Source organism: Mesoplodon bidens (assembly GCF_964165515.1).
Source record: "Mesoplodon bidens genome assembly, chromosome: 10".
In the NCBI taxonomy this organism is placed as follows: domain Eukaryota; kingdom Metazoa; phylum Chordata; class Mammalia; order Artiodactyla; family Ziphiidae; genus Mesoplodon; species Mesoplodon bidens.
Window position 1 is genome coordinate 73,229,807 of NC_138172.1, and position 17,453 is coordinate 73,247,259.

A 17,453-nucleotide genomic window follows, 5' to 3' on the forward strand; every position below is an offset into this window, starting at 1 on the left:
CACCTTCCTAAATTTTGCACCCCAGAGGAGCGCCCCACTTACCTCACCCTAGTCCTGGTCCTGGATAGCAATGAAACTATTAGGTTCCACACGGAGGCCCCCAATGTTCATCCCTCCTGAGGCTCAGAGAGGTAAAGGGACTTCTCCAAGGAAACACGTGGATGGTGGAGTTGGGATCTGGAACTGGAGTCCCATGCCTGGTCATCACACCATACTGTGTTTTGCCCTAGAATGTTGATTTTAATGAGTGTTGATTTTTTAAAACATTTTATTCAAGTATAATAGCCATATAAAAAAGTGTATGTACCTTAATGTTCAGCTTGCTGAATTTTCACAAACTGAGCACACCTGTATAACCGGTATGTGGGATTAAATGTAAATATTTTACATTTCCAACAAACCAGACATATTAATTAGTGTTGGGCCAGATTCAGAGGACTTTGGATCCCAAGCAGCTGATTTCGGACAGTAAGGCTGGGAGACTGGGCCGATCCAGAGTTTAGGGGCCCTAGATAGAGACTGAGAAGCAGGGGGGAGGCGGGGCGGGTTAGTGGTGCAGGGCTAGGGTCTGTGGTTAGGGAGGGGGCCCCACATTCAGGAGAGGACGGAGAGCGACGGTGGGGAATGCACTGGGGACCATGTCCACCACCCTGCCCCCTTACGCCCTTCCACTTCCACTCTTGGCGGCGGATGAGGCCAAGCTCGCGGACCCAGGTAAGCTGGTCAGAATGCTGCAGTCGCCAAGCCCCGCGGGCGCGTCCCAGTGACTCAGACCTTGCCGGGAAGGGGGAGTCCGCCCTGCTCCCCAGAATTTCCATACAACAGCCTGATCTGGGCTGGCTCCCGGAGTTCCAGGCCCCCTCACCAAGCAGCGCGGCCGCGGGAGCCGGACCCCTTCCTCCCGGCCCGGGGCCCCCCACTTCCGGCCGAAGCCACCTGGCCTCATCGCGGGGACGCGGCCTCGGGTGGCGAAAGCCGTGGGGACCACAGCGGTCCTGGCCTCGACGGCACCGCGAAGACCTTCGAGCGTCGTAAGTAGCTACTGCGGGGACTGGGGGACACCAAGGAGAGGCCCCGAGTCCCTAGCTCGGCCCCCGCGTCCCAGCCCCGGCTTCAAGCCCGGACTGGAAGGCGGGACCGGGAGAACAGGCCTGGCGCAACCGTCGCCTCCCTAATTGCTCACGGGCCCTCGTGGTGGGGAGCCCATACTCGGCTCCGAGGAGTCCTTGGTCTAGCGTGGCCGAGACGCTGTCACCACAGCGGGCGGCCCCACCTGATCATCCCACGGGCCTGCCCGCGCACCCCCACCCAGCGGGCCGCAGGCTCCATGCCCTCCCCCATCCTCGGGGACCTACTCCCTGGGCCACGCTGAGGGTCCCTGAACTCCCCCCGCCCCGACTCTCTGGCCACGGCTCCTTCCTACCCCTGGCCCTGAGGAGGGACCCAGCTCACAATTCCAGATGTGTCGCCGGGCTGCCCCCGCCGGGAGGGGTTCCCTGTCTCCCCTTTCCCGAGCGCCCGCAATTTGGAAGGCCTCGGAATCCAGTCTGGAGCCAAAAGAAAGGCTGAACTCGAGAACCTCTCTTTGCCTCCAGAGTTGGGTTTCTGACCAAATTCCCACGCACGGCTGGTGGAGGTGGGGGAATTAGGGCTGCTCTAGGACACGGGATGCTAGGTGATCACTAACCGGATTTCCCGGAGGACAACTTCTGGTCTGTGCCAAGGCTTAGCACCCCGGGGCAGAGACCAAGGGGGTGGGCAAAGGGTGCCTGAGAAACTTGATCACTCCCACCTTTAGGACAACGAGATTTGGGGGCCACAAATGTTCAGACAATTGGCTCGAGGTAGTTGTGGTTACCATGGTTTCTCTCTCTCTCGTTCTCTTGCTTTTTCGAAAACTTTCGCAGAGTTTAGGACAGGCGAAGGGGAACGCGCGCGGCCCCTTTTGCACGCCCCCCGGGGCGCTGGGCCTGGGAGGGGGGCGGGGATCTGGGGAGACTGGGCCCAGCTCCGAGAGCGCGGAGGAAACGCGCGGAGCCGGCTTCCTGTGGGGGCTCCAGCCGCGGCGCCCCGCGGACAGACGTGTCCCGCCCAGGCAGCGCCGAGCCCGGCGCGGGGGAAGGGACGTGGGGGGGGGGGCGCCTGGGAAGGCGAGGAGGGGGCGGGGAGAGGGTGGGCCGGGGAGGAGGGGAGGGAAGAGGAGAAGCAAGCAGGGGAGGAGCGAGGGGGCTACAGGGAAAGGAGGCAGAAGGAAGCGGGCCAGCGGCGCGCGCTGGCGCCGAAAAGGGAGAAAGGAGCGAGTGAGAGGGGAGGGGCGCGGGGCGAGCGCAGTGGAGCCGAGTTGCCCCTGGGCTGGGGCGCTCACGGCCGTCGTGCATGGCAGGCCCCGTGCAGTGATCCCCGCGGCGCGAGAGAGCGGCGCGCAGCTCGCACGAGTAAGTCGGTCGGGGGCCGGGCTGAGAAGGGATGGGCGCACGGCTGCCGCTGGATCGCCCTCTGCCCGGCCCCCTTTTCCCCTTTCGCGCGCGCGGGGACCTTCCGCCCCGCCCGCTGAGCTCTGTTTCCCGCAGGTCCCGGGCCGATGTCCCAGGTGAGTGGCCAGCGCCCCCCTCACTGCGACGCGCCCCATGGAGCCCCCAGCGCAGCCCCCGGCCCAGGTAGGACCGGGGGTGGAGAGCTAGACTGGACGAGAGCCGGGTAGGGGGTTGGGGGCGGTGGTCATTCTCCCCCCTCCCCCCTGAGAAGCGGGGAGAGGGTTCGGGGGAAGCTTAAGTGGAGGTGGAGGCGAGGAATCTGGGTATCGGGGACCGGGTCCAAGGAGAGTGGAGGGCTGAGGCGATGGGGGTAGGGCCCGAACGGAGGCGGTGGCCGCGCCAAGTTGGCTCCAACTCTCCCCACTCCCAACACCAGACACACACACACCGCAGTGTCTGTCTGTCCGTCTGGGATTGGTGTCCCAGCCTTTTCTGCCCAGTGTGTAAATATTTATGGGGGCCTCAGGCGGGGCGGGGGTGTCTGAGTCTTTCTCTCCTTCCCCTCCCCCAACCCAGCCAGAGCCTAGTGCTTCCAGAAAACTTTTGTCCGACAGGAGCCGGCCCCTCCCCTCCTTGCCATTTCGTCTCGCTCGTCTTCCTCCCCACCCGGGCCCGGCCAGTCCCCGCCACCCCTACCCTGCAGGGACACGCGCGCGCGCACACGCACACACACACACACGCTTTATCTCCTTCTCCACCCGAGTGAAACACCCCTTCCCTCAATTCACAGGGTCTGTAACCTCCCTGGGATTCCTGTAGGAGCCTCCCAACCCGGGAGGGTTTGTGACCCCCTGAGGGGGTCCGAGGAGGGGGCAGAGGGGAGTCCTGGGGCTGTGGCTCTCAGTCAATCCCCTCACCACACACATGTGAGCTGAGGCTCACAATGGACCACAGGGACAGGGAGAAGTCAGGAACATCTGGGATATGTTGCGGGAGGCTGGAGGGGTTGCATGCAGGAGTACAGGCCCAGATTTCATGCCTTTAATCCCAGCTCTAGGTTAGTCTAATCTTCTGCCTTCCTCTCACCCAGCCCCATTCGCCCTTTCTCCCCTCTTTGAGTCTCTGAATAACGGAGGTCTGGTCCTGGACCTCTGACACTAACTCCCTGCATGGCCTTGGACAAGTTCCTTCCCCTCTCTGGCCTCAGTCTCCATATCCGCCCATGGGAGCTGGTCTGCCCATTTGGAGAGGCCCAGGTCTACCTGGTGTGGATGCTGGCCCTTTGGAGACCCAGGGCTGTGGAGGTGTGGGGTGGGGCTGGGGGTCTCCTAGAGTGAGGACAAGTGGGAGACGTTTGGCCAGGGGCCGGCATGTACGTGAGACTAGTGTGTCTGCTGTGCATCCCACCAGCCCTCAGATTCCCCCCTCTGTGGGGACCCTGGAGTAGGGACTTCTGGGGAATAAACTCCCCCAAGAACTGGACTCCTGCAGCCTGGAGAGAGAGCTAGGGGCAGAGGCCTGGGAAGGCTCTTTCTCTGTCCCTCGCCCCTCCTCTCTTTCTCGGCCTCCTGCTTCTCTCCAACTCTCCCATTCTTCCCCTGCTTATCCATTTTCTCTGCTCTCGCCTCCACTCCTTCCTTCCAAGATCCTCGCCCCTGTGTGACCCATTTCGAGCCCCAGTAGGGGAAAGGAGGGGCTGAATGTGCTCAGGGCAGGGGCAAGGGCCAGGGTGGGCCACTGGGAGGGTTAAGCCCTGGGCTGTAACTTGAGGCCCCCCAGTGCCCCAGCGAGCCCCCTCCCCAGCCTGGGCTGGGCCAGACAATGTGGCTTTCATAACACGAGAAGGCCTGGCTCTGCTGCCTTGGGAGAATGAGCCTGCTGCCCAGGAAGCCCAAACCGCAGGAGACCCAGCCAAAACCCCACAGACGCCTAAATCGGAGACCAGAATCCCCCACGCTCCCTGCTGAGCGCTGACAGAACAGCAAGGCCGAGGCCCTGCTGGCAAGATAGCCAGGGAGCAAGTCAGCCCCTCCCTCAGCCACCCAAGATGCAGACAGGGGTGCAAGGGGACCCAGGGCAGCTCTGGTCGGGGAAGGTGGCCAAGCCCGCACACCCTTGACTCCCCCAGTGGCCTCTTCCCCATCCAGCCCCGAGAGCCCCAGGAGCCTGGCTCCCTAACCCACAGATTTCTGTCCAGCACTGTGGCGTCACATTCCTGCTCTTGGTTCTAAATTGAATTTCCTGGGGAATTGGAGCCTTCAGACCTAAAATAAAACCAACTGGACCCAGCCTAACTGGCCATCTCGGGCCCTCACAAGTCCTCAGCCTGGTGACCTGAGCCTGTGACCTGTGTGTCACAAGTGTGTATCAAACGAGTCCACATTCTTGCCTTCTTGGTGCCGGATGCCAACCCTAATTCTCACCTTCTCATTCTCTCTCCTCCTGACCTGGGGCTCCAGGCTCCAGAACTCAATCCTCAGCAACAGACATTTGTTAAGTGCCTACTGGGGGTGCAGAGACAGACTGGGGCTGCAGTCTGATTGAGGACCCGCACTTCACTCCCTAGTTAGAGTTTACAGCAGGGAACCCTGGACGCTGAGTTCTCAGTAAGTGGCCACTCCGAGGAGAGACTATTGGCTCGAGGGTCAGGGAAGGCTTTCTGGAGGAAGAGGTGAAACTCCAGCTGGGTCATGAAGGATGAGCTGGATTTGGGGAGAGGGGAGAGGTAGGACATTCTGATCAAGGGGAACAATATAAGCTTGGATGGATTGGGCAGAAGGCCCTGTGGTGGCCTGGGGCCATGGAGAGGTCGGCCAGCCTGGAACATAGGCTCCTTGTCCATTGAGTAGGCTGAAGATATAGACCGAGGCCTTGAATACCAGGCCAGGGATAGATTGGAATGTGGGGCTTTGGTCACTACTCTCTGAGCAGATCAGATCCTGGCCCTCTCTCTGCAGAGATGGTCGGAGCTCCAAAGGGGAAGGCTGGGTCCACTGTCCACGAAGACAATGGAGAGGGCTCGGCTGGAGGCACCAGGCACCGGAGCTTGGGGACGAGGGCCCTGTGGACACTTTCCAGGCTTGGAATGAACCCTTCCTACCTGGAAGAGGTCCCCCAAACTCCTTCTCCATCCAGGAACAGCAGGCAGAGGGAGCACACAGGGTCTGGCTGAAGCTTGAGTCTCTCTGCTTCGCTCTCGGGCTTATGGATTTAAACGTGATTTTTCCACCCTCTTCTGGGGCTGTCTTTCCAGAACTCAGGGCATTGACCTGAACTTTATCCCATGTTAAGGATGAGAATATGTCGAGGCACAGGGGCTCTTGCCTTTCTGTGTTTCCCCCTTGGAGATGGGGACTCTTGAGAGAAGTGCAGGGCTGGGGCTTCTGCTCAGAGATGACACCAGCATGGCTGGCCCGCTGTGCACATTATTATTTTTTCTAAGTTTATTTATTTGTTTATTTTTGGCTGCACCGTGCTGCTTGCAGGATCTTAGTTCCCCAATAAGGGGTCGAACCCGTGCCCCCTGCAGTGGAAGCGCGGAGTCCTAACCACTGGACCGCCAGGGAGTTACCCCCTGTGCACATTAGAAAAAGGTGGCTCTGGTGGGGCCCCAGCCAGGGACTCCAGCCCCACCCCCACCCGGGGCAGATGCCTTCACACACAACTTGAGTTTCTTGTCCACACAGTGGCCCTTGTCCTTTGCTGGCCTCCCATCCTCCTGGAGTTTCTCCTAGAGATGTTCTCCCCTCTGTGGCTGGGCAGGGGTCTCCTGGTCGCAAGAAGGAAAGCTGGGCTCTTTCCGTCTTTTGATGGTTGAGCACGTGGGCCCCGCCTCTTGTCTGGTTTTTCGGCTCCATGTGCTTGCAGGGAGAGCTGTTTCTTCTCCAGCATCTTGGCGTCGGGGCCCCTGGGCAGCGTGTCACCCGCAGACCAGGTCCTCGTGCTACTTCTTGTTCCTTCTCTGCCTGCTCCCACATCTCTGGGCCCTCAGCACAGTTTCCTCTTCTGCCCTCAGCGCTGCTCCCCCAGTGTCTGCTGGGTCCTCTCTGCAGCCCTCCCGGCTCCAGGAGGTCTGTCCCTCAGTGTTTCCAGGTCAAGATGACTGGACTGGATTTACCTTCCCCCCTTGTTTCCTTCCGAGGTCTGATGCTCACCCCAGAATGGCAGGTTTCCTGCAGGAGGGGCCTCCTCGAGACTTTGTCTGTGCTCTCTGTAATTTCCTGTTCCCACCAGATTCAAGGTCACCAGCCCTGTAGGTGACTTAGGAGAGACTGCCCAGAGAGTGGCAGGTGACATAGGGGTAGGAGGGCCCAGGTGAGGACCAGTCTCCTAACTCCTCTTCCTCGCCTTCCTCCCTCTTCAACCCTGGGGGCCAAGAGGCTGCAATCCTGGCTCCTTGCACTGCAGGACTGACAGTGTCACCTCTGTGTGCCCTGGTGACCTCAGGAGAAAGCCTGGGAAGTGACCACAAGGCCCACCGTGCCTCGGTTATCATTCTAGTCTCCCCTCGTTCATGCTATGGCTGTTCACACTGGGGTCTTGGCTTCTGCTGCTATTCTCGAAAGGTCCTTTTCCCCTTCTTTGCTGACTGATTGATTATTTAATACCCAGTGTAGGCATTGCCTTCTCCAAGAAGCCTCCTAGACACACACAAACACACACACACCCACACACACCCCTGGGATAAGTGCCCACCTTCTGTGCTTCCACAGTTCTTAGATGCCCCTGCTGTAACTCTTGCTCTTCGGTGTATGTGACTGTCACCCACCCCATCCCCGACAGAGGACTCCTGGGGGAGTGACCAGGTCTTTCTCATTTTGGTCCACCCAGTGCTTGACGTACTGGGAGGTGCGTCGTAGCTATTACACCAAACAACACAGGAAGGAAGGAGGAAAGGAAGGAAGGGAGAGGAGTGAGGGCAGGCAGGGGGATGGGCAGGTGGAAGCGTATGTGAGCAGCCCCCTGCATGCCAGGCACTGCTGAGTGTTTCATTTACTCTTTGAAACCCTGAGGGACAAGCATGGTGAGCCCCCTTTCACACAAGGTGACCCAATTCCTGGTAACTCGCCCAAGCTGGTATCTGGTAAAAACCAAGGCTTGGGTCTTCCAGCTGCTGGCTCAGGCCTTTGTCATTACACCACCTGGGAGAGTCGGCGCTCCGCTTCAGGGCTTTGGCAAGACGCCTCTGGGGCCAGAGGCTGGAGCTGGGCGGCCCCCTCCCTTTCTGGGAATTAGGACTCAAGCCATGAGCCTCCTTCTCCGTGCCAGGTTGGTCGTGACCCTCCACTGTCCTGTCCCGTCTGTGCTGCTGTAGGCCAGACTCTGGGCTGGGAGAGGTGCCATGGAGCCGGCGGCCTGGATCCCCCTCGGGGGTCATCTCTGCTTCCCTGTTCCCCCTCGTCTGAGCCCTGCGATGCTCCCAAAGCCATTTGACCTCTTAAGAACGCAGAGAGCTCTCAATAGGCCCAAGGAATGGATGGGGCTGGAGGGGCCTGCCCCCTGCCTCCCCGGGCACCGGGAGGGGTTCCCAGCACAGAACTGCCACCGTTCAGTTGTGGTGGGAGCCCCAGCCCTCCCTGCACCCTGTCCCACCTCCCAGCTCCAGGCAGGGTCAATGGTTTCCCTAAGCAGGTGGGAGCATGCCGGCTGCTCTCTGTACGACCCACGTGGGGTCCCTGGGGCCTTGGTCCCCCTGGCCATGGGAGACCAGGGTCTTTGGAACAAGGATTGTTCAGGGGTCTCTGAGCCCCTGGATTGTCCCCTCCCCTCAGGATGCTCCCATCCCCCAGACCTACACACCCAACCTGAATTGAACCCTCTGATGATCTCCTTCCCTACCCCTCCGCCCCCATTTGGAGACAGCTCAGGGAAGGAACCCCTATGTAAGGCCCTCTGCGCTCTGTGATTGGTTCCGTTACTGTTTCCAAGACTAGCTTTCGTCTCTCTCTGTCCCTGTGGGTGTGTCTCGTGATTTCTGTGTGTGGTGTGTACGGGTGGGCGCTGACCTCTTACTCTCTGGGTTTCATCACCCTTTCTCTTCATCTTTCTCTGTGGCTCCCTGTGTCACTCTCCTCTCCCTGAGCCTTTGGTCTCTGTGTCTCTCTGAGTCTCTCGTTTCTGTCTCCCCTGCTCCCAGTGCGGCTTGGGGGAGGGGCACCCTCTTGAGGCCCCTGTCATTCCCACTGCACGACCTGGGGGCTGATGGGAGGCCCAGGCTGCACCCTGTCATTGCCCAGCCTGACCCCTGGCCCCATGACCCTGGGCTTCACCCTTCCTGTCCACCCTCAGGCCTTCCCACGCCCAGTCACCTTTCTGCCACCCTGCCCCACATCTCAGCCCCCAGAACTTTCCTCCCCTGGACCCAGGGGGCCCTAGTCCTCCTGCCTCAGGAACTGTAGGTGGCTCCATTTCTGCCTTCCGCCCACCCTGCACAGAGGGGCCGAGCCATTCACTGTAATTACATGTGGCTGCCATACGCCTCTTCCAGCCCTCTCGGGCCGTCTCCCCGTCTCTCTTCCTGCCCGGAGCCCCTCCGCCTCACCCCCCAGGGTTCTCTGACTCTTTCTCTTGCTATCATCCTCTTTCTCGGCCCCAATTGCTCACTGTCTGTCTCCCTCTTGCTCTGTCTGTACCCCACTCCCTCTCCATCGCCTCTGCCTCTGACCTCATCTCTATCTTTCTCTCCATCGCTGACTTTCGCTCAATTGCTGAGTCTCCTGCCTGTCCCGGGCTGTCTGTCACTGGGCGTCTGGGGCGCCCTCCTCCGTGCCCAATCTCCCAAATTCTGATGCACTGTCTGTCTTTGCTTCTACCTTTCACTGTGCCTTTGATTCTTTCTCTCTCCATGTCACTCTGGATGCCTGTCCCTGTCCCCCCATCACTGCTTGTCTCTTCTCTCCTGCGCTGTGTTTCTGCCTCCCCCCACTTCCCTTATACCATGCACCTCGGGCCCCACTCCCTGACAGTGCACGCACACACACACACACACACACTTGCACATGTACACACCCTTGCTTGTTCACGGGCTGTGGTTTGGGAACTTTCTATTCTAGAGTCTGGCACTGTTGCCAGATAGGGTAAGGGCTGGGTAACTGGTACAGAGTCCGAGAATAAGGGCTCACAGCATTCTGGGCTGTGGGAAGGGGACCAGGGCTGGGCAAACAGGAGGGCACCAGGAAAATGTCCTTCGGTCGTCTGCTTTTTCCCTAGCCCAGACCCTATCCCTCCTGCCTGGGCTGGAGGTAGTGACAGGATCCGCTCAACCTGCAGAGGCAGCGCTAGAGGAGGGCTCCCTGGAAGAGGTGGCACCCTCCATGCCCCAAAGCAATGGCCCTGGGGCCTCCCAGGCTCTGGACAGCACTGACCTCGACATCCCCACAGAAGCTGTGACACGTGAGTCCTAGGGGTCAGGGGATTGGGATGGCAACATGTAGGGGTTGCTCTGGGGAATCCAATGCAGATGGGCTGGCAGAAATGCCGTGGGTGCCTGTGGGAGCCTACCGGTGGGCCAGGACCTTGAGGTGTGGGCGGTGGAAAGGTGTAGGATGTTGCCCTTTCTGTCTAGGAAGAAGACCTCCACATACAAAATGATTCGGATAAAATTAGTTCAAAATGAGTGTGTCCAGGCTCCAGGCAATATGGTTCAGGACAAGAGAGCGTGAGGCCAGGGGCAAGGAGCCAGAGCCTGAGGCAGCCCAGCCTTCAGGGTGTCAAGAGCAAACCGGCAGGAGAGACACCCGCAGTTGCTCTCTGTAGACAGGTGCAAAACTCAGCTCTATTCCCAGGTTTAGCTCAGTGTCTCCAAGGAGGTCCTGGAAGGGGAGAATTCGCCACTGTCACCCTCAGGAGCAGGGGAAGGGACAACCAGAATCATTTTGTAATTACCAGTAAGATCCGCAAAATCTACAGACACATTGGCACTTTCCAACTTTCTTTCCCGGCATGATCTCACGCGCTTTCCAAATTGGCCTGTATTGAGGCAGCAGGATAGCTCTTGCCAAGCCCATTTTACAGATGAGGAAACTGAGGCACGGAGACCCACTCTCCCTGGACACAGACTGGGGAGCTCAGGTCTCCTGGCCCAGTGCTCTTTCTTATGCGTGCCTGCCCAGCTGGCATGGCCAAGTGTGGAACCGCCTTCAACCAGGGCATCTGGGGTAAGCTGGACTCCCTGGAAGTCAGGGTTACTAAATCCTGCTAGTGCACTGCCCTCCAGACACACCCACCAGCAGAACTGAGAGAAAGAGATGAATGCCATGGTCACGGAGGAGGGGGCCTGGATGGGAGTTGGACAGACACCCCTGTGTCTATGGGCCCTGAGTGTTTGCTCTGTGACTCAGCCACCACGACCACCGCCACAGCCATGGCCACAGGCGAGCTCTGTGTCTGCCCCAACCTCCTGAGCCCTTAGCTCACCACATGCTCCCGCCCTCTGGTCACTGTGTCCATGTTTAGGCAGCAGGGCAGGGGGCACCGAAGCTGGCCAAGGACTCAGCCCAGTCACCCACCATGGGGCCAGGAGTTGGGGGCAGGATGATTCAGGCCTGGCCACTTCCCTTGGCCTTACCCCTGTTTACCCGGATGCAGGCACCAGCCACTGCTCAGGGCCAGAGGCTCCCAGCACGGTCCTCCCCAGAGCCCTGTCTTCCATCATCTCCCTGACTCCCCAGCTTGTCCTCAGCTCCTTTCTCCCAATCTCCATCCCCTCCCCACTCCAATTCCTAGCTGTGGAACCTCTGGTCAGTTTTACCCTTTCTGGGCCCCCGTTTTTTCATTTGCAGAATGGGCTAGTAATAGTAGATCTGTTTGATGCTTAAGGAAGTTACTACTGGGAATTGCTGGTGGTCCAGTGGTTAGGACCCAGCGCTTTCACTGCCATTGCCCAGGTTCAATCCCTGGTCAGGGAACTAAGATCCCGCAAGCCACTCGGTGTGGCCAAAAAAAAAAAAAGCACATAAGGAAGTAGTTACTACACTTAGAGCTCTTAACACTGTGTGTGTCTGGCACCTAGTCACAGCTCGAACCATGTCAGCTACTAGTTATAAGAGTAGTGATGGCTGTGATAGTAACAGCTTATTCCTCAGTCCCTTTGCCTCCCAACCTCTGCCCCGCTCCTTGCCTCTCTGCTCTCGAGTCCCAGCTTTTAGCCTCCAGGCTGGTCCCACCTCTGACACTTCGCTGTGTGACCTTGGACAAGTTACTGTACTTCCTTGGGACTCGATTTCCTCATCTGTAAAAGGAGGATACTGCCCTATAGAGATACTGAGAACAATTCGCATGCCAAATGCTCCGAACAGTGCCCGGCGTGCAGTGAGTGCCCAGCAATGTGCTCCCACCATTACTAAAAGGCCCAGCCCCCTCAGTTAGGGGAAGCACTGAGGCTCCCTTCCGCTCTCCTCAGCCTCCAGCTCCCGCCCCAGACACCCCCTCCTGCCACAATCCAAACCCAGAGACCTGACCCAGAGGGAGCTGGGGATCTAGACCCCAGGGCCTGAGAGATGGAAGTGCCCCACGTTCACGTTTACTGAGGGTCCTGAGGGCCAGAGGGTCCCGCCCAGGAGTCAGGGGCCCTGAGCAGAGGGATCCTCGAACTCCTGTGACCCCTTCTCAGAGTTCTACACACACACACACACACACACACACACACACACACACAGACACACAGACACACACACACACCCCTGCCCTCATCTCTTGACACACACACACACACACACACCTGCCCTCATCTCTTCACACACACACACACACACACACCCTCTGCCCTCATCTCTTGAGGACAGAACCGTGCCATCCAGGTGGGCAAACCTGAGGGAAAGAACGGGCTGTTTGCGGGGACCTCCAGGGCCAGCCTCCCCACACCCCACTGATAAAGCTGCTTTGGTTCCTCAGCCTAGGATGGGGACCCAGGGCTCCCAGCTTCTGGGGTCTCCCTGCTTGGCCTCCCTCTTCCCTTCTCCCCCTCGTCAGACCCAAGGGGCCCCTCAGCAAGCCCGTTCTGCAGCTGCCCCACAGAGGCTGGATGGGGCGGGGAGCTGAAGGCAGAAGGAGCGGGAGATACGGGGCTGCTCTGAGGAGCCCCTGGATTCCAGGGCCAGGGCATTCATCTCCAAACAGATGTTTCCAATCAATCACCTGGCACACGAAGGGCAAAAGCAGCAGGGGGCTTGGCAGGGGCCGAGGTGATGGTTAACCGCTTCCCTGCTGTCCCTCCACCCCCAACTGCCACCTCTCTCGCCAAAATCCCAGGACCCCAAGAGCAGGAGAGTGGATTTCACGTGGGGTAAGAAGGTGGGGTCCAGGGCCCTGAGCCTCTCCCTTTGCCTTGCACCTCTGTCTTTTCTAGAATGAGCACGGACCTGGGAGTCAGGAGCCAGGCTCGACTCTGTGGCTGTTTCATGATGTGCCACTGGGCAAGTCAGTTTCCCTGGGCCTCAGTTTCCCCATCTGCAAAATACAGATCAGCTAGATGACTTGTGATGTAACTAGGAACAAAGCAGGCAGGATTCAAGCAGAGCCCCGGGAGGGTGTGCGGGGACCCCCCCCAGCTCCCACCTTCCCCATTGCCCTTTCTCATCATCTTCCTAGGCCAGCCTCAGGGGAACCCCTTGGGCTGCACCCCACTAGTGGCGAATGGCTCTGGCCACCCCTCGGAGCTGAGCGGCACCAGGAGGACGGGGAACGGTGCCCTGGGGGGCCCCAAGGCCCACCGGAAGTTGCAGACACACCCATCTCTAGCCAGCCAAGGCGGCAAGAAAAGCAAGAGCAGCACCAAGTCTGCTGCCTCCCAGATCCCTCTCCAGGCGCAGGAAGGTAAGCACCCCATCCCGCCTCCCTCTGGGAGAAGCCTCCAAAGCGGCTTCCTCGAAGTCTGATGCAGGGGCCAGCGGCAGCATCTTTACAAGGTTGCTGGTTAGAAGTGCAGCATCTCAGCCCCACACCAGGTCCGCCAGATCTGAACCTCTGGGTGGGGCCTGGGAGTCTGGGTTTTAACAAGCCCTCCGGGGAGTCTGATGCAAGACTCTTAAATCAGAGAACCTTGCAGAGGACACATGTTGGGTAAGGTAAGGCAGGTGTGAGTTCTCAAGGCCAACTCCTTCTCATCCCTACTCTCCCAGAGTTGCTCTAACAAGAAATGGAGCCATCTGGGCTCGTCCCGCTTAAGCCACCTCATTTCTGGAAACAGAAATTTTCCTTGAGGAATGGACCATCTGTTTAGTGAGAGCACAGCACTTAGCGTAATAAAACGATGCACCATCAGATGCTTAATTGGGGCGGGATGGGGCTGCAAGGTTCAGTGGGAGGTCAGAGCACCCAGATATACCAGCCACTGTTCCTGCCACACAGAGGTCCTCTGAGGGACTGACCTGGGCAGTCAGGTCCCCCTCCCCACCAGGCATCAGTTCAGCATGGGTGATGGCTACCTGTAGCCCAGTGATGCTTGACCTTCACCCCAGAACTTTTAAGTGATTTCTCTCCATGCTGGGGAACTCTGGCTGGTCCTCTGCAAACAGGATTCAGTGTACACATTTGCACACAATGTGTTCATAACTTTCACCCCCCCCAGAGCAGATTCTGCCCAACAGGCTTGTTTATGAAGGGGGTATTCATGCATCTGAAGTGAACTGGGCATCTGCTCTGAGCCAGGCACTGTGCTGTGTGCTGGGTACCCAGGCCATGGCCTCATAAAAGCTCTCATCAGAGAGATACAAACAGGTGATCACTCTGTGATGTGATAAAAGATAGATGATGAGTGGGCTTCCCTGGTGGCGCAGTGGTTGAGAGTCCGCCTGCCAATGCAGGGGACACAGGTTTGTGCCCCGGTCTGGGAAGATCCCACATGCCGCGGAGCGGCTGGACCCGTGAGCCATGGCTGGTGAGCCTGCGCGTCCGGAGCCTGTACTCCACAACGGGAGAGGCCACAACAGTGAGAGGCCCGCGTACCTCAAAAAAAAAAAAAAAAAAAGATAAATGATGAGTGATAAAGTGAACACAGGGGGACACCCACACCAGCCCAGAAAGCTGGGGAGGGGAGTCTGGGAAGGCTCTGGAGGTGTCTGAGCAAACCTTAAAGGACCCATAGGAGGATCTAGCCAGGGTGCCTTAGCACAGAGGTGAGAACTGGCTAGTGTGGCTAGATTATGAAGTTCCAGGTGAGGAATGGTGGGAGGTGAGACTCCAAGCAGACCGGGACTCCTGCGGTGGAGAGTACCTGGTAAGCTGCATAGTGGGTCTAGACTTCATCTGGAAGACAGTAGGGAGCTTCGAAGGGTTTTAAGCAAGGTGGTGACCTCATCAGATTTGCATCTGAAGAGAACTCCCTTATCCAGTTTGCCATAGATGGCAGGGGTTCCAGCTGTGCGAGCCCCCATTCCCTGTACACAGGACTGGGTGGGGACGTCAGAGCCTGCATGGTGGTGTGAGACTCCCACAGGACCAGCCGCCTTGAGCCAGGGGCCCGCCTGGTCAGGGGAACTGGACACTGCCCATGGCCCGACCCCTGGGAGGGGTGCCAGCCCAGCATCCTGGCAGCACGCCAGCGGTTCAGAACACGGGCTGCTGAGCCAGCACCACCGCGTACCAGCTGGGTGCCCAAGGCAGGATCGTGTGTTAGTTCACTTCCTGTGTATTTTCTCAGCACCCACGATGTGCCAGGCACCGGTCTAGGGACCGTAACAGACAAAGACGCCGGCCCCTGCGGTGCTTGCCCTTTAGTAGGCGGGGAGAGCTGTGTGAGCCCAGGGAGGTGCTAAGTCCTGGGCGGGGAGGCAGAGCGGGCCCCGGTGAGGGGGGCGGGCTGGGGCCCGGCAGCTCGCAGTATTCAAGAGGGTGCTCCCAGAAAGCCTCCCCGAGAGGGGACATTTGGGCAAAGACGGAGGGGACAGAATGAGCAGAGCATGTATCTGGGGCTGGAGCACTGGGGGGACAGGGGGCAGTGCCTGCATGACCAGGAGTAGCCAGTGTGGCCACAGCAGAGTGATCTGGGGAGGGGCTGTCGGGGCTACTGTGAGCTCTCGGGCTTTTCCTCCTGGTGAAGCGGAAGCCACTAGAGGGTTGTGAGGGCAGGAGGAGTGGAATCCAACAGAAGTTTTTCAAGGGTCCTTCCGGCCTCCGTGTGTTTGCGGAGTAGGTGCGGGCCGGGAGCAGTAGTCAAAGGCAGGGAGTGGGGAGGCCAGCAAGGTCGCAGTTGCTGTCACCAGGCAAGAGCTGAGCAGAGTGGTAGGATCCTGGAGAGATTTTGAAGGGACTTCTCTGTGCCTCAGTTTCTTCATCTGTAGAGAGGGGCTAATACAGCCCCACCTCAAGGAGTTGTTGCAAGTTTCAATGAGTTTAATTCGTGCACAACACTTAGAACAGTTCCTGGAACACGTCATCCCTCGGTGTTCGTTAAATGACCGAGGGTGGTCAAAGCAGGGACTCGGGATCCAGGCTGCCGGGGCTCAGACCCTCACTCCACGTAACTGTCCGTGTCTTGGGGTCACCTGGAAGGTGGGTCCCCCTTTCACGGAGCCGGGGGAGGGCTGCACGAGCGTTATGTCAGCACTCAGTGAGCCTGCGCCCGCGGCTGGTCTCCGGCCCCTGGCCGTCTCGCCTGCAGACTGCTGCGTCCACTGCATCCTGTCCTGCCTGTTCTGCGAGTTCCTGACGCTGTGCAACATCGTCCTGGACTGCGCCACGTGCGGCTCCTGCAGCTCCGAGGACTCGTGCCTCTGCTGCTGCTGCTGCGGCTCCGGCGAGTGTGCTGACTGCGACCTGCCCTGCGACCTGGACTGCGGCATCCTGGACGCCTGCTGCGAGTCGGCCGACTGCCTGGAGATCTGCATGGAGTGCTGTGGGCTCTGCTTCTCCTCCTGACCCGCGGTGTCCCCAGCTGTCACACGAGGCTGGACCGCCCCCTCCCCCTCCCCCGGGCCTCTCCCACCCTCCCCGAGCCCTCTCGGAACCCCAGCCCGGTGAGAGGGCAGTGCTGGTCCTCCTTGCTGGTTTCCCTGGACAACAGCACCTAAGACCTGGGGGGAGGGGGGACCGTTCCTAGCTCAGCTGCCAGGGCTGCAGAACACTGTGAAAGTTGGGGGAGGGGGCCGGGACATGGGGGAGGCTGGGGTGCTGGGGCTGTGCGCTTTTCTACCTCTCACTGCCCCTGTGCCTGCCTCCCCCCTCCCCTGCCCCCAGGCTTAGAGGACAACAAAATGTGAAAAGAGACACCCCACCTGACCTCAGCCAAGCCCCTCCCCAGTCTCCCCTCCTGTGGGGCCTGACCCATACAGTGACCCCAGAGGGCAGGGCTGGGCTTGGGCCCAGGGTGGGGTGGGAGGGGGGAAAGGTATAGAAAAGACTGGAAGGGGAGAGGGAGGGAATGGAGGGAAGGTCTGTTCTATTTGTTGCTGTAAATAAAGATATGGGTCCATCTCACATTTCCTCAGGACACATGAGTGATAGCCATGGGCCAGGACTCAAAAGCAAACACTCCCACAACTCCCCTACAGAGTCCCCAGATGGATGGGGCTTTCCTGGCCTCTGAGGTCCCCTCCCTTGTTTCATGTTCCCCCCTGAGGGAAGGAAGGAAGACGGGTACCCACGCCCCACCTTTATTTCCTCTTCCTGCCAAAGGGACAGAGAAGCCCAGAAAGGGAAGAGTTAACCCTTGGCATAGAATTAATTAACAGCAGATGTGTTCAGGTTTTGATTAATTAATCTCCTGCTGACTCCTGCTTCTCGAAGCCATGATGGCTCCAAGGCATAGGGTGACGCCTATGTCAGTGGCAGAGCAGGGCCTGGGGAGGGGGCAGCCCTGGGCCCCCGCACAGCCAGGGCTGCACTGGGAGGCAAGTTTGGCCTGAATGGAGGTCACGTGGCCCAGCCTCAGTTGTCCTCCTGATTTCCAGGGGGCCTGAGATAGAAGAAAACTGTCAGGACTGGCGGGAGCCTCAGAGGTCAGGTGTCCAGAGCCCTTGGGTGCGGGAAGGAGGGGCAGACCAG

General features: G+C 59.2%; 1 protein-coding gene across 2 annotated transcripts; it reads left to right on the forward strand.

Annotated features, from left to right (window-relative positions):
* The first annotated feature begins 2,136 nt into the window (after positions 1 to 2,136).
* MDFI (MyoD family inhibitor) lies at positions 2,137 to 16,751 on the forward strand. 2 transcript variants are annotated; one of them, XM_081247042.1, is made up of 5 exons: positions 2,137 to 2,435; positions 2,571 to 2,657; positions 9,684 to 9,866; positions 13,062 to 13,286; positions 16,072 to 16,751. In XM_081247042.1, the coding sequence occupies exons 2-5, from the start codon at positions 2,582 to 2,584 to the stop codon at positions 16,326 to 16,328; spliced, it is 741 nt and encodes a 246-aa protein (XP_081103168.1). In that variant the 5' UTR covers positions 2,137 to 2,435; positions 2,571 to 2,581; the 3' UTR covers positions 16,329 to 16,751. The 2 variants fall into 2 exon arrangements, with proteins under 2 accessions (XP_081103168.1, XP_081103169.1); XM_081247043.1 differs by having other exon boundaries at positions 9,689 to 9,866.
* The last annotated feature ends 702 nt before the right edge of the window (positions 16,752 to 17,453 follow it).

Excerpts from the sequence above, each read along its gene's own strand:
- MDFI (XM_081247042.1), top strand. The coding sequence starts at position 2,582 with ATGTCCCAGGTGAGTGGCCAGCGCCCCCCTCACTGCGACGCGCCCCAT. Across the intron at positions 2,658-9,683 it reads CAGCGCAGCCCCCGGCCCAG|CCCAGACCCTATCCCTCCTG; the intron begins GTAGGACCGGGG and ends CTTTTTCCCTAG. Across the intron at positions 13,287-16,071 it reads CCCTCTCCAGGCGCAGGAAG|ACTGCTGCGTCCACTGCATC; the intron begins GTAAGCACCCCA and ends TCTCGCCTGCAG.